At 35.8% G+C, this 17,290-nt stretch overlaps 1 protein-coding gene across 3 annotated transcripts in view; it reads right to left on the bottom strand.

Annotated features, from left to right (window-relative positions):
• The window catches only part of ZNF385D (zinc finger protein 385D), a 423,880-nt gene that overhangs the window by 9,636 nt on the left and 396,954 nt on the right, over positions 1 to 17,290 (bottom strand). For all 3 annotated transcript variants that reach the window (XM_027675374.1, XM_027675376.1, XM_027675375.1), the window contains one exon: positions 1,252 to 1,485. In XM_027675374.1, the coding sequence (XP_027531175.1) occupies positions 1,252 to 1,485 (234 nt within the window). The remainder of the gene's footprint in view (positions 1 to 1,251; positions 1,486 to 17,290) is intronic.

A 17,290-nucleotide genomic window follows, 5' to 3' on the forward strand; every position in this document is an offset into this window, starting at 1 on the left:
TACTTCCACGCAGGTAGTCTGTGATGATAATGGACTACTACTGTGTACAGAACTGCCATTCCACTGATAATTGCTATATGCATCCACACAGACACTTTTACTAGCATGTATGTGTGTGAGCACAAACACAATTTATAGCATAGGCAGCTAAAACTTGGAGGGTTGTGTTTAAACACTCAGAATAATGTTTTGGCTCACAGCCTGATCAGAATAATGTTTACAGTCTGACCCTAATATGAAATTAAACAGTTTAAAAGGGTACAGATTTATGAAGTTGAACTTTCACCATTTGAAGATCTGGCATACAGCAAACAGCATGCAAAACTGATTAGGCTTTGATTCTCATGAATACCAACAAATTATAATTTCCTTTTTAATTTAAGTGAATTCCATAGACATGCCAAAGTTATTTCTTTTTTTCATTACATCACAAAACAATTGATCATTTTGCTCTAGGTATACCCTCACTGTCCCTGCATTTCAAACCTAAGGTTATGTCTTAAGGTTATGTTTCTTAAGTCTATTTACCCTTGATGCCACCATATTGAATCCTAGATCTTTTAACCCTGCTCACCACGCAGTCAATCAATAAGGTGCTTAAAATAGTGATTGTGAATGATGGCTCTCTTCTACTGGAACTTAATAATGCTACTAGCTCTAATAATAAGAAGAGGTTTAAAAATTAAGAAAGATGGAGGTAGGCAATTACCCTTTCAACTCTCATGCAAAAGCTGCTATCAGTCGATGAAATCAAAGGGAAATATACATAATTTTAACAAGTTATTTCTTAGCAGACAATATGGAGCTAAGAACTCTTAACTCCTATCATTGAACTCTGACTGACTGGCGCTCCCTCTTTGAGCCTTAATTTGTTAGATTTCAGACAAAGCTAATGGCATCCATACTCAGTTTGCTAGCTGGCACAAGCTAAACTATGCAAACTCTGAACACCAAAGGTAATGAAGCAGAGCTGTCATTTAGCTCTATAAGGTTTCGAAGCTGCAAAAGCTAAAATGTAAGAAAATATGCAACTTGCATGCAATAAAATTCTTTTCTTCTCTCTTTCTGAAAGCCTCTTTGCCTGTCATTTTTATCCTTTAATAGTTAATGAATTCCATGTAATTGCCAGTTTTCTGCCACCTCTTTGTCCCCTGCTGCAAGAGATCTAATCTATTCAGGGGAAGATAATTGCAGCGCTCTTGAGACAGAAAGAAAAAAAAAAGGAAGACAGCAAGCACTGCTCCATCTCACCACTGTTGTGCGCCTCCAGCTGTGAGGCAGAGTTGACAGCGACTTTGCATAGTGAACAGTACAGCAGTCTTTTTGCTTTTTCTTCCTCAGTTTCAACGGAAGGGCAAGCGGTGCTGCTAGTGGCTGTCGTGGGGATTTTCTCCACTTTAGAGGTGATCTCAGTTGTCATAACACTGCTCTTCCGGATTTCCACGGTTGTCGTTGTTGATATTGCTGGTGTCCCTGTGGTAGCGTCTGTGGGCAAAGAGAGAAGATGGAAGGAAACAAAACAAAAAAAAAATCTTGTGACCTTTGGTGCTTGGTTGTTTGCATCCCAATGCTGCAATCACACAGAGAGGCAGATTGTGCCGGTGATGGTTCGACTAACGGTAATGACCTAATCTGGCCTTATTCTGTGTATTTCGTGTGGTTACAAAACACAGTACTCCCGTGTATTGAAATGCCACGTGTTGTCTCCCGCATTCTGCTAACACAGAATTCATAAACTGAAAAGAAACATCTTTAAGACTGTACTGAAGAACTGAAGAATAATCTGCTAAAAGAGGTTGTGTAAATGACCAGTACAATAGGCAGCCAAAATTCATACGCAGCATTTCAGATGCATAAACTGCCATAGTATCACATAATACTGATTAATACTGATTGAGTAGCCAAGCTAAAGTTTTAACATCTTGTGCTAATAAAAGTAAAATGAAAATAATTGTCTTCCTTTATATCTGGTAAAAAAAGAAAAATAGTTAAATTGATACTTCACTTGATTGTACCCAAAACTAACATTAAAAGGATGAAGGCAATTATTAATACATAGTATATATTATTATGCATTATTGCATAACAATGATACATACAGTAACTAAATATACAATATGCTGTATCTGAGACTTACACAAACAGTAATAAGATTTTCATTGTGTATATCAGTGGTTTTTTTGGAAAAACTATAAGCATGGTATACATACTTAAATCTGTTTGGAAACCTAGTTCTTTCACCTCAGAACTTGCTCTTTTTCTGTAGTTCTCAAATTGAAGAGAGAGAAAATACACAATGGTACTCCATTTTGAATAACATATACATGATATTTGGATACAGCAGTATCATGTGGTAGTGAAGTACTTAGAAGGGTAGAGGACAGTAAGACGCAGCACTGAGGCAGTGAAGAAGATGGCAGGTAAGGGACATGAAGGAGAGAAAGGACAGGAGCTGTTCTGCCTTTGCAGCATTGTATTTTATCATATTAAGCCTACTGAGTAATAGTTTTCCTTTCCCCATAAGAAATCTTAGTTACTTTATTGAGGTATGTTTCAATTTGGGGACTTTCCAGTTCATTTTAGTTTTATACATTCATTGGTGTTACTGATGCTTTATTTATCATTACCTATTAGAATAGACAAAATAACAATTCTTTTACTTATCGATCTAAGTATGTCCCTTCTGATGCAGAAGGGACACAACTAACTGATGCCATAGAGGTGTCTTGCAGACTAATACTGTTCAACAACTTTGTTAATGAGGAACATGCCTAATAACGTAGCAGACAATATCAAACTGGAAGCAAGCAAACAAACACTGAGACATGATTCAAAACAATTTTAATGCACTGAAGAAACAGTCTAGAAAATTAGATAGTTTTCAGTAACGACAATTGCAGGAATCCACATTCAGTAGGATTAATCTGATCTATTAAAACAAGATGATGACAACAGCCCTAGTAGCGCTTTTTGGGGAGGTTTTATTGTTTGTTTCATCCTGATTATTTTCTTTGTTTATTAGCTTGTTTTTCAGAAAAATCTTTCTGTAGAAGACAAGATGAACACAGATCTCTTATATCATTATGTTATGACCACCATATTGAGGCTCTTATATCATTATGTTGTGACCACCACTGGTCTCCACCATATTGAAAGTGCAAAGCAAAAGGTTTATGAGGTATTTTTTTCATCCTCTAATCAGCTCTAGAGGCACTGTGTCCAGCCTGGGGACAGCAATGTAAAAAAAAATAACAATTACTTGCTTTGTTGTTAATCCAGCAGCAATACAAATGCAAAACAAGAGAGGAGATCTGAGAGAAGAAGCCAAAACAAACCAGAAGTTTAGAAAATATGGACTGCGAACATGGAAGATGAAGAGCAAACACTGACAACATTTTTCATACCTCTAGAAAGTAGCTAAAAGTAAGAAAATACACTCTTCTCCCTGATCCCTCCTAGTAGAACAAGAACTACTGGATTACATCAAGAGAGACTGAGATTAAAAATCAGGAAATTCTTTCTAATATTAAAGTTTATGAAACCTGGGAATACCCCACCTACACAGATCCAGAAATATTTCCTACTGGAGGACTTGAAGTTGACTGAACAAATATCTACACAAATTTGATCCCCTTTCAGTCAGTAGGTATAAGGCCCTTTAAGCTATAATAATTTCTATGCATTGTGTATTTTAGAATGTTTCTACATATTCTCCCAGAGGGTCTTTAAAAATTATTGTTCATAAACCAAAGAAAGCAGAGTTTGTCATGTGAATATTCTATGTACTGCCAGACATTAAAGCATATAACAAAAAATATGTTCCCATGTAAGGTCAAATCACAGTTTGCTTTTTTTCCCCAAAAGTGAGCCTGAAGGTGGTTTTATTCTGAACGTACTGATGTTAAATACTGATGCAGAAGGAATGATGTTACCTTGTTGAATATTCTCTTCTATTTTATAATTTTTAAAAGACCAACAATAATTTTTCAAAAAAAATATTTTGAAATATTAAACCTTTTTTTGGAAAACTGATGAGAAAATAAAGGTTTTGAAGTTCTGTTCACAAAATACTAGAATTAACTAGTCACTTCTTCCCCATCCCAGAGAATCCATTAAATGTTTGCTGTCTTTCAGTTGAAAATTGCTGGAGTAAAATTATTTTCCTCAAAAGCCCAATCCCAGCAGCACATGGCACTGTTTTTAAAACATCAATTTCTCCATCCTGGTACTACTGTACAGTAGTAGGTTTGGCCAATGTACTGTCTTGGTGAAATGAAAGGCAAAGGGCAGATGACACCAGGGAGAGGGAAAGAAAAGAAAAAGAAGACATTAACATTCTCTCAGAATTGATGGCAAAGTTGGTGCTCTTTCAGGAAATTAGATATGTACCTCGATCACCATTACCAGCTTTGCAGTGCAAGGGTCAGTATTTAGCCCTAAGTAAAATATAGATCATAATTTCTTTACTTTCCATGGGAAAACCTGAGGAAATGGAGAAAAAAGAAACAAAAAGAAGCTTAAATAACAGCAGATTTTATTCTGCTTCAAGTATCTAAGCTTCTATATCTGTGTTGATCTAATATTTCACTATGTAATTATTTTAAAGTGAAAAGAAAATGCAATCAATTATGCTTGTTATTTTGGGTATTTTTAGACTATTTTGAGATGCATGTGTGAAAGCAACATAATATATAAAAATTAAACTAAAAATGATAAATATCATCCACATATTCTTCATCTAAAAAAGATAATCAAAGCTCAGGGCATATATTCTCCACTTTCAAAAGGTGCCTTATATTAATACATTTTATATTCCACTAATACAAATACATTAATGACATCAAAATATAAATAGAAAGCCATTCAAGTTCACCATGTAAAAGCCATGACACATTTAAAGATGCAAAGCTGCTCCTCTACGTATAAAGTTTAGAATTTTCAGCAGGAATTAAGGATAAAATATTCTAAAAGCTGTCAAGTAAGCTTACAAAGAGGGATTTCAAATCCAATTCTCACCAGAACTTCTAACCTAATCAGCATGTGTCCCTTTGAATATACTACAGTGTTGCTGCTGTCCACAGTTCAGTGCCCTAAATACAGGGTACAGCATTAAAGGTATAAGGGATTAAAAAAACAAACAAACCAAACACCAAAAAGGAGTAGGAAGGCATTTGAATTGATGTCTTGTAGACTGAATCAGCATTTCTTAACAGTATATTATGACAGTGCTTTAAGAACTGTTTCAATAATAAATGATCTAAAATTGAGCTGGAAATCCAGTCACAGTCAAATGGAAGATTTGTTTCTGGTGACGCAGGCTTGCAGCACTGTGCTATTTTCATACCAGTGGCCTGCAGCAAATATTCATTATTGCAACTGTCACTGCTTGGCTTTGGTATAGAAGTGGATTGCTAATATTGTATGGAACTGAACTCCAGAAGCAAAAGAAGGGAACACTTCAGGACTCACAATAATCCATTCGTGTTTCTGGTCTTAACATAGCAACAGAATAAAAATTAAAAATACAAAAATATTACATTAAAATCTCATCTTGGTCACTGGTAATATGATAGATTTATTTTAACAAGAAGACAAAGCCAGATGAAAAATATTCTGTGAGAACTGACTCCACAGTTCAAGTGGAAAACTGCATGTGTGATTAACGCTCTTCTAAGTAAGCAGCATTAGTTTTATATCCCAGCTACAAGAGTCATGAATTTTCTTTAGTCTGAAGAAACAAAATTACAACTCATGTTTTTCTTGTATGTGAAAGTCTCACACATCAGTTCCTGCTACTTAGCATTGGAATTTCTTATCCTGAAACTATAAATAGACCCACAGAGAGAAATGTGCTCTGACTTCAAACAAATCACAAATATTTATGAGTGGGTTTTTTCTTCCACAATCTCAAGTAGCATGCATTTAAAAATATCTGATTTAGCACATACCTATGTATTCTGGTCTCATTTACACCAAACTTTGCCTTTTACATAAAAGGATTGATCATTTGGCCCATAATACTGTCCAGGAAAAAAAAATCAAAAAACAAACAGCCAAACAACCTCCCCCCTGCAGAAACTAGAAAACACATTCTTTCTCATGACAAAGAGAATATGATTTGAAATATTTCTGTATATAAGATCACTTAGTATTACAAAAACATCGTCAGCTGGTTAGCTTATAACAAACCTGTGTCAAGTAACAGAATGCTCACATACACATGCTTGATACTGGCATGTTCAAAAGAGACTTGGCATATTTTCCTGCCTACTTAAAGCCGGGGTCCTCAATTTCCTTGAGCTGCTTTGAAAATTCCATTTTCCATGCCTTCTGTGGTAATTACATTTGAAAATAAGACTTAATTTCTTTAGAATCTATAAATGTAACAGTGGAGTATACCAAAACCAAAGTACCATTCCCAAAATAACTGCAGCTGACATTGTTTTTTTTGTGCTTGGCTGACTTTCTGTACTCATATGCTGAAACATAAGCATGTGTGCTAGCACATTGACTGGCTCTGGCACTCAAACAAAACACTTTGAGGAAGTTTGACTCAATGTATCAACTTCTCCTCCTTTATAAGTGCAGAATACAAACTTACATATTTTGTGCTTGGTGAATATTTGGCCCGTTACAATATATTGTACAGAAAATTCTTATGGTATCGTATTATGAAAAATCCAGTCATTAGGCTTAGTTTTACATTCAAAACTCTGATTCAATCTAATTTTTATAGATATAGCTTTCCCACACTGGATATCTTTTACTTGGAGAGTCAGGAGTATATTTTTAGTGTGTAGAAGAACCCATGCAAATTTTTCCTAAGAAAAAAGCGATTTCAGCAACATTATTTAGAAACTTAAGGACCATACATCACAGAGTTTTTTTGGCATAAAAGATCAAAATATCTGATTGACAGTTATGTAATTCATTACTTTATGATAAGATGTCCTTTAATGAAATGATATGAAATATTGGAAATCACAGTATTTACCTGATCTTCTACAGGATGGATAGTAATTGTTATACCAAAATGGAAGAGCCAAGAGCTCTGAAGTAATAAACAAAGTCATGTATGACCAAACAGGCATTTGAAAATTTTTGATGATATGCCTTTTTTGAACTTGTTTTTTAAACCTGTTTTTTAAACAGCTATTCCTCTTTTTGTCTCACTTCCCCTGTCAGTGTCTTGGCTTGTCACTTTCTTGCTCAAGTTCCTTGTTAATTTGCTTTGTCTAGGTGTCCATCATAATTGCTTTTAATATCCACAAAGTGAAGGGCTGAACATAGGTAAGGTATCTCCCAAGCCTTTTCACAAAGGTACCAAACAAGCATTGCTGAAAAACTGAAGGACTACAAACTTTTCCAGGACCAGCATGAAAGGCAAATACCAGGAATCTTCTTGGATTGTAGCTGGAGAGGCAGTATTTTGACCAGTTCCACTTTAATAAATCACACTATACAGAGTATTCATCGCCCAGAAACAAAAGATGAAGCAACAACTGGCTCCACAACAAGTGGCTTCATTTTACTGCTGTCTCTACTCCATGCTTTCCACCAACATGCCTTGGAGGTGATGTGATGGGAGGAAGGCAGAAAACAGGAAGTTTGGTGACAAAATGTGTCCACAAATGGAGCAATAGTGTAAAGAAAGTAGCAAATGTCACATATTTGCTCTGTGGATTTTTTCCTCCAGTTAAATTCAATTCTGTCAAGTCCTCAGATGACCTCCTTCATTAATTAGCGGTACACAATTTTCTAATGAAATTAGATCTAATTTTTACTAGCAGTTCCCTTGGTTTAAAGCACAGTTCATTAATCCTGAACAGGATGAGCCACAGAGGGATGACTGCATTCCTGTTGAGGTTAATTGAACGGAGCTGGCAGCAATAGCAACAGCTGGGGGTAAAAGGCCTGTGGAAAGGAAAGGGGGAAGGTAGGGAAATGTCACACTGTCTCTGGGTTTTGGGTTCTCAGGCAAATGTAGCTCAGAAAAATATGACTAAAAGGTAAGGAGACGGTGAGGAGAAATCATTTATTTTTCAAGTTGTTTTAAGTGACTCTTGCTGATGACTGACTTTGGACACTGGGCTGTCCTTTTCATTGTATAGGTTTCTCCTCAGATAGGCAGAAGGAAAATGCCTTTCACCAGCTGCAGGTGAAAGGGTCCCCACACAAGGAGCTGCTGACTGAAACTACTATTGCCATTTAATTAATAGGAAGTGTGTAGTGAAAATTCGATTTGAAACCAGGATAAAGCATTCTTTTAAAGGGTGGAGCTCACAGTCAAGTGCAAAGAGCATTTTTGCAGATTATGGTCCCTGTGAAATAACACACTTACTATTTTTACTCTAACTTGAAGGTTATACATAAGACACAGTGTTAGACTTAATTTTGATAGTTACATTTTTATTTTTGAGGTGGCTTTTAAGATAAGGAATAAAGCATGCATGTGGTGGTTTGATCACATATACAGAAGGAAAGCTGTATTATCCTATACATAGGTCTCTCATGCTTGACAGCATCAAAGGAGACACTGGCAAACTGCCACCAGTTTTACATCTACATATGCTTCAGTATGCATTTCCCAACTTTTAAGTAAAAGCAAACATCATCAAAAATATATCTGTAGCTCATCTTGGTGTATGAGCAGAAACTGAGCATCAGACGAGTTTATGACCAGTAAAACCCAAGGAACTGAAAAAACCTGAAAAAGCTAAAAGCCCAATTTGGCAAAGGTTTTGTAAGATATCCTACAGGAAAATGAATTTGCCTCAAATGCAAAATGAAGGCCAACATGTGCACAGCAAACCCTATCTGTATTATTAAACTTTCTGTTCCTCCAAAGCAGGTCAGCTGCACATGAACTGTCTGTTGCTCCTTGCGTGGTATTGAACTCCAGGCTGCCCAGGGATATCTGGGAAATTCAACTTTGTCCAGAAGTCATCCAGAGACAGCTATAGCAGTGGAAATTGATGATTGCATTCTTGCGTCCAGGAACATCCTTGGCACTGTGTGAATCACTAGCATAGACAGTGGTCCAAAATACTGTTTAAAAATAGGCCTGAATCACCACCAAGGTCGAGGTGGTACAAATTATACCTAGTCAGTACTGGAGGTAGTACTTCCCCAAGGTGAATTCAGGGAGCAACTTTTGTCTGTGTCACTAACAGCAATGGCTTCAAAGTATTAGTTCCCCACCCAAACACCCATTAGAGCTTTAACTCAAGGCATGTACATGGGAGAAAGAACAAAGTGCTCTGTCCAAGACCAGTACAAAACTACAATTCAGTCTCCGACTGCTACTCCTGCTGCCCCACATACCTGCTCTGCAGACATGCAGAAGGAAGCAGCAGCCAATCTGTTCTCTTTCACCTTGCACTGTCAGCTATAGGGATGGAAGCAAGCTTTGAAAGGGTCTTTCCTAAACTCCTCTTCTCTTTCACAAAGACACAGAGCAGACACAGTCCAGGCTATACACTGCTGGACACTGAGAAGTATTTCTCACAAAATGAGCAGGCTGGCAAAGCCTATTAAAAACTTGATATCAAAAATAATTTACTGTGGAACCTCTCCCTAGAAATCTGCCACCAAAAACAAAGAAGCATTGAGAAGTATTAATCACTGGCAGAGGTGATAAAATACATTGCTTTCATTAATCAAATGGAACAAGGAAAGAATGAGTGAACTGCACTGCAGATTGCATAGGATTGCTCTTCATTTTAAGTAGGCAGTTGATTGTTTTTGCATTTTAAGCAAGCTGAATGTCCTTTTTAAAAGCTTCATCTAAACACTAAGTTTCAAAACAGATTTATAGTCAGAGAATCTAGAAGTAAATTAAAATAACTGGAATCTAACTCAGAATTTCTGAGAAGTCTGTCTTCTACTGCCTCTTAAGTGTAATACCTCATGGCATTCTCCTGTCTTGAATCCAGGAATAATTAAAGCTATTCCCTTTACAGAAACTTACTTCCTTTACTGGAGAGCATTGAACTAGTAAATCTGGTTTTGGCAATAAACTAATGTTGTGTCTAATACAGAAATTGTCACACGCTATACCAGCATCTGTTGTAACTGTATAACTTTTCTCAGTGGAGAGAAGGCAGGGAAAGCAGTGAGAAGACGTTCTTTTAGACATCTGTCTGGGAGTGAATTGTAAGTAGATGCTGTAGAGGATGTGTTCCATGAACTGATCAGCTATGACTTTCTTACAACCACCTGCTCTTCCGTAAGTAGCTGAGACACCAAAAGTCTACCTTTGGAGGAAAAATTTCACAAGGAATTTATGAGAGAACAGAACAGGAGCTGGAAGTGTTATTATCCTTAACCTTTGGAGTAAATAATTGTTTTGATTTTTCTGGTGTCCCAATTAGATTTTTATTAGTTTTCTTCAGTTCAATATTTTACAAGGAATTTTTCCTTTGACTGATCATATATGTTTGGTAACGTTTCATAAATTGACAGGCACCAAGAATAACACCCAAGTGAGTGCCAGGGAAAGCAAATCTTCGCAATTTCAAGAGTATCTGTGAAAGGATCTTTTATTACTCGCAGCTCCAGTTACTATGACCATCTATTTAACTTGTTCTTACATCTCCAGCACGTCCCATAATCTAAAATAAATGATTCTACTATTGCCTGCATCCCCCCTACTTCTTCACCTCTCAAACCCACCACCGGTCACTTCAGGGCCTAGGACCGAAACAAAGGGCTTATGAAACACACCATGTCATCATTGCAGTTCAAGACATTGAATGATGTTTACAGAGAGTTCCACAGACAATACAGACCAACAATTTCCAAATAACTTGTTGTCAGCATAGATCTTGGCCTGATTTACAGATTTTGTTTTGCCTTTTCTTACTTTTTTAATAAAACAATTACTTTGTGAAATACTAACCATCTCTGTTGGCTATCATGTGTCAATCTTTCCTCTGCCTTCAGGCAGACTGCTACCAACTGAACCATTAGTCTAATTACATTAGCTGGCAGAAGAAATGTTTTTAGTAAACCACTGTGAGGCTGGATAAATGGTCCTGGAATTGGGCAAAGACCAACAGAAACTTGTCTACTTCAGCAATTTAATGAGTTCCCTCTCATCAATTTTTCTCTTTGTCAAAAGTGTCTGAAACATCTCTTTTTGTTGCTCCAGTAGTTCTTCCTGGTTCAATCCACACATACCCAACAGAGAGTTATCAGTGCTTTGCTGTTTGGGATATTTATCTATCAATAATTTTGTCAGGCAAGCTCTCCACAGAAGCAAAATGTAAGAAGGGATGTTTTTCTAGCCCAAAGCTTTTCTCGTGAATTATGTAAAGTCTTTTGCACACAAGAGAACAGTGAAAATAAAAAAAGTATTTCGTAGTGATCATTCATAGATATCACTCCTAGTTTAAAAACTTACAGAATCAAATATATTATTTGATTTAACCAATTACAAACAAAGCAATGATGGGTTTGCATTTTAGGACACAAAGCTAGCAGAATAGACCTTACTAAGGAAATTAATAAGTCCTTAATAAGGACTGCTCTTAGTTTGCAGTGACAGTAGAAGAGAGTATCTGCATATTAATAAAAATTAGCATCAAAGTGGCAGCACTAGACTAGCTATAGTAAACATTTGCAGGATCTAAATGAGGTATTTAATACTTGCTACACTTTGGTTTTTTCTTATAAATCCTCTTGTAAGGCTAATATTAAAGGCCTAGGTTATCTGGAAAACCAAAAGTGACATACATTAACACTCCTAGTGACAACAGTTAATTTGTTGGATGGCTTGTCCAGTACTTGCAAAGACAAAAGTAGTCATGTTGAGTTAAGGTAACTACGTTGTAATTGGTGTGACTGTTAGGCAATTAGTCATAGAGCTACAATCTGTTCAGAAGAAATGTCATGGAGGAACATCTGAATAAAACTGTCCTATGCAACAGAAGTAGGGCTGATAATAATGGCAAATAATGTGCTAGTTCTGTAATGGTCAGTCTTTTCACATATTTTTTTCAGTAAGTGAGGGTAATATTGAGCATAATTATGGGTGTTTATTACCCAAATCATCATTCCCTACAAGTGCCACATTTCTTTTGTATGCAGTTCTTTCCCTAACAGTAGCAACAAAGGTGGCTTCATATTCCCTCCTAAACGTGGCTGGGAATACTACACAGCTTAGAAGATCATAGCCCTGCTCTGTCTGTTAAATTTTTTCCTTTCTTGTACATGACAGTTATTCAGACATCACTAGATCTGACATCATTCAGACTCAGCATCAGCTCTTAGAAAAGAGAATGAGAGAAAGTAAAAATTCTCTTTAGAAGTGTAATATACTATTGTGCTGGTTCCTTATTTTTCACTGTCATATCTCTCTCCCATGTACACTACAACAGAAAAAAATGTATGAATGAGTCCATGAAAGCACGAATGCAAACCCAGATATTTGAAAACTGCCCTCCTTTGTAGCTCATTTATGAATAACTGAATGTATTTTTCATATTCATGTTTACACAGTGTCTAGGTGAATAGGCACAATTTGATTGCCTCAGCAGCCTTTAGGCATATATTATTTGTTAATGAGCATGTAAGTTTGAAGTATCACACAACTGCAACAATCAGATCACTCCACAGTCACACCTTCACAGTTTAACATTGTGACTTTTCTTCAAAATCCATTTTCCTTCATAAAAAATAGTATTTTTAGAATTTCTATAATGCTATCAGATCTTATCTCAAGACTTCTAGTTCAAAACTCTACTGAGGAGCAGAACATACAAACAACAGGGAAAAATAGTAGCAACTGGGTAATACAATTAAAAACAGTAATTCAGAATAATTCTGTGTAAGGTCTGGAGGATTGCTGGAGAACTGGTTTTTGGTTTGTTTGGTTTGGGTTTTTTTGTTTGTTTTCATTTTTTTTAGATGTAGAGTTTATTTTACCTCCTCTTGCTTACTTCTGCTTAATATGTAGAATAAAATAAAAAAATTGCAATGAAGTGTTTCAAATTTTTCAGAGGAAACCAGCTGCACTTCAAAATAAGCCTTCCATCAGTTTTCCCTGAAAGCTCCTACACACTGCGCTTCCCAAGTCTTTTTACCATATAGCACACAGATATCTGATATCTTGCATGTCCAGGTAATAGTGAAAGATTTTTAATGGCTGCACATTGTTCACACACATATAGAAGAGAAGACACTTTCATCTTTCACTTCCATGGCAGGAAATCCCTCTGGATAAACACTTGAATATTCACTACTTCTAAAATGAATTGTGCTGACAAAATAGCTGAAGATCGGGGTAGACATGACAACTCATTCAATGTGGAAAATGTACTTTTTATCATCAGCAAAATTCTGCAGGAATAGAGTCCATAAGTCAGTCGTAAACATCACAACTCAGAGGTGACAAGCAGTGCTCTAAAGCCACGTTTTTATGAACTTGTTCATACAACTTTCAGACATATTTTGTAAGAAATTAAGGTGAAGTTCCAGCAGATAAGCAGTGACTCAATTCACATCAAAACAAAACCCTTTAGTCCTTATATCCTTAGTTTACACTTGTTAGTAAAGTATGGTAGAGATTATATTTCAACATATCAAATGCTACAGCATGCAGTAGAAGATGCAGCTTTGAGATGTTAAGAAAACCCTTAGAAATACAGTATGAAGAACAGACTTTCCAATTTTACATGGTGAGTCTAAAATTTCATTTAGGTAGAGCTGCTACTAGTTATGAAAGCAAAGTATAAAGTCCTTTTTAATCTAAACAGAACTCAAAGATATAACTGCCTCTTAAGCCCTTCACCTTATAGGGGTGTATTTTAAATATTGTTTTGAGTTGCTAATCTTCCATTGCATTTGCAAAGATAGCTTGAAACTAAGTAAAGGAAGAAAAGTCAAAATGGAATTCTTACAGTAAACAACTAGCATGGCTACCTATTTACTTATTGTTCTTTTTATATTCTAATTTATTTTTTTCTTAAGGGAAAAAAATTCTAGATGTTGGGTCTTTTCCCCCAAAATTTGTTGTATATTTTTTTATGTCCTTTTATGTCTTGTCTGTCTACTTTTCTACTAATGGGAAAAGCCAATAAAAAATCCTCATACAATAAGCAAGCAACCAACCACTTAAAATTCAATTACTGTCTATTTCAATATGTAATCTTCTTTGTCTTCATCAGGCTGTAACCTCTTATACTTAATTGACAGCAGCCAGAAAAGATGATCTGGACTGAATTGCTTTCTAGACTTTACACTTTCAAAATCTAAAGACACAGACCACAATAACTGACATCCCAGTCCCATATAAGGTAAGATTGTCACTGTACCTAGAATTCCTTCTAACAAGTTGCCCTAGGTGGAACCTCAGAGAACTCAGCCAGCTTTGGGAAAATTTTGAATACTGATTTCAACCTTCCAATTACTTCTTTTAAATAGTACACATCACAGTTTACATTTCTAGTTTTGTTGTAAGCTTGTGAATGGAACTTTTCCCTCTGAGGAAACAGTCAGAGCTTTAAATCATTCAGTGCATGAACTTGAGGGCTAGCAAGCAGTTTTTTCTAACACGTTAATCACAACTGAGTCAACTGATCAATGATCTCTCTGCAGATTTAAGTTTTTCGCTAATTCTACAAAAATAAATATGATTGGACTGGAAAGCATCCATGCCTGGTAACATCTTTCTTTTTGTGACTTCAGGCTGTAACAGCTGTTTCAAATGTCAGCAGATAGGACAGAATTATAAGGGATGGAGAATGTGGACAAGGGAATTGCAGATATAACCTATCTGTGCCAACTGCCAAGAAATCTGCAGATGGATAGCTGTTTATCAATTCTTTCATCTAAATTTATTAATAATTTTAATCAGTCCAAACATGCAACTGCCACAGAGCCAAATGAGTCTAGCAAAGCTCTCCTCTTTGCTCTACAGGGATACTGAAAAAATGTCATATAACAATTGAAATCCCAGAAAGAGCAAGTTTTAACAAATATTCGGATAATCAGTGTTTTTAAAAAATATCTCTGAAATTAATCTTGCTAGGCTATATAGAGCACACACATCTACAATGTTTCCCTCAGATACATAGTTTATAAATAAAAATACCAGGCTACTCATTTCATTGCATAGGTGAAAGTCTCTTGTGAATTGATTACATCATATCTCTGACTGCCAAGTTATCCTCTGAATGCATGTCATGACCTAAACCATTCCTTAATTCTTGACAGTAATCACTGAAAGTAGACAAGTATTTCTTATGATCTCACTTTTGCTAATGTAGTATGATAGGTTACTGCAGTGATTCTGCTAAGTTTGCCTCTGGTAATACTGGTCTAAGACATGACATAATCAACTTCTCTCCAAAGCAATCACTAGGAGTGATTGCACTCCCCAATCACTATAAGCTGCATTTGCAATGCCAGAGTCCTGGTCACTCTGCTTGTTTTTTCAAATGCAGGTTAAGACCACAAAAGAGAATTTTTCAATAAGTAGCACCAAAAATAGAATAAGATAAATTGTTCTTGCAACATCATATCTATGAAAAAGTCTCAAAATGGGATTTTGCAATAGATCCCTTCCATAAAAATAGTGTATTTTTATCTTTTGATATATTCTTGTATGTCAGATTATAATTACTGGAACTAACCAGTTGAATTTAAGGGAGGATGGCAATATCCTTAGGCCTACATTGTGACCAAACTTTTCTTAAATATAATTTCTCATACCTGTTAGCAAAGTCCATGCAGTTCTTTACATGTGTTTTTTTTCCAAAACAAATACTTCAACGATGTTTTTTTCTAAAAAAAGAAAATAAATAATGCCAGCATCCATACAATAAAAAAAACAATCTTCATGCATGATGGAGGGGAACAAATGGTAAATATTTTTTTGCTCTTTTAAGCTTCCAAGAGGTAATGTTTACACTAGGTACAGTAAATCAAATGAGTTTGGAAATTATGAAAAATGCCTCAGGAATGTTGTTATTAACTGGAAACATATCTAGCTCAAAAGTTTATCTACTCAACCTTTAAAAAAATTCCATTAATCTTGTCTATATATACATTGCTTTTTTTCCCTTTGAACTTTAGGGACTTTAATGTTTTTTCCTTTCAAATTCTCTTCTTTTTCCCGGTCTAACAGCTCAGTAATTCACAGGCTGCTGCTTTATGACCAGTTTTGCAATGCACTGGCTTGTATCACCAGTATCAGCAGCTGCTGTTAAATCACCTGTCAAATTTGCAAAATTCTCACTCAATTTACTCTGAATTTCAGAATTGCACTTTTTTGTCCATGTTTCTGTTCATGTTGTTTACATAAGGGTTCTGTTAGCACCAATGTCTGACTAGCTTGAGCTTCATGCACAGATGATCCTTTGATACCAACTGCCTCTCCACTAGGAAAAAGAAAACAGAGCAGAATTCAAATGTAGGTTGATGTCTTATGTACTGTGTTGTATGAACCATAGCTTCATGTATGAAGTAGACAGATTTGAATCTGGAATATTGTATTGGAAAGCCAACAATTGTGCACATTACAAATTCATTCATTACTGTGCGATATACTTGTCGGTTTTGGAAATAATTTTATCACTTTGCACATATGGAACATAAACTGGCTTCCATGAGCAATATGCCAATTTCTGCAAAAAATCCTTTATTAGTGTAGATCAGATAATGATAATAAATCTTGCAAATTTTGATTACAGAATTTCAAACAAAAATAATGGTTTTTAACGCAATATCTACTCCAGACCAAAATGTCAAGAGAGTCAATGAGACCTTTTGAAAACTATTTTCATCAGTTATGGCAGTTATTATACATGAGTTCACTTACATTTTTGGAACAGACCTGCACAATAATAGAGTTATAGGAGTACAGGGATACTTTGGGTCAGAGATTTTTTCACCACATATTAAGAAAGAGTTGCATAATCACGCTTAAATCACATAACCGAGAATGTTCTTGTTGGGTGCCATGGCACTAAGGGAGACCAAAAACTGAAATCCCTTCATCATTTCCTCTGTTCATTCTCCCTCTCCCTTCAAGCATGACTGGATTGAAACCCAGATCTGCCAGACCAAATCAATTCTATGAAATTTAAGGTGAAAAGCCCCAGGTTTGGTTTGCAATTACTACTATGAGTTCTGAATATAAATCCCACAGAGATGTTCACAGAAAAATTGATTAGCTCTGATTTTACTTTAGTAAATCCCTATGACAAAGAGGTTCTTAACATCAAGTCATTTGTTTTAAGAATGCCCTCTCCAGCTGCACAATCAAGGATGCTGCATTATTTTATAC

The sequence above is a fragment of the Neopelma chrysocephalum genome, unplaced genomic scaffold (assembly GCF_003984885.1).
Source record: "Neopelma chrysocephalum unplaced genomic scaffold, ASM398488v2 Primary Assembly neopelma1_26, whole genome shotgun sequence".
Classification (NCBI taxonomy): Eukaryota; Metazoa; Chordata; class Aves; order Passeriformes; family Pipridae; genus Neopelma; species Neopelma chrysocephalum.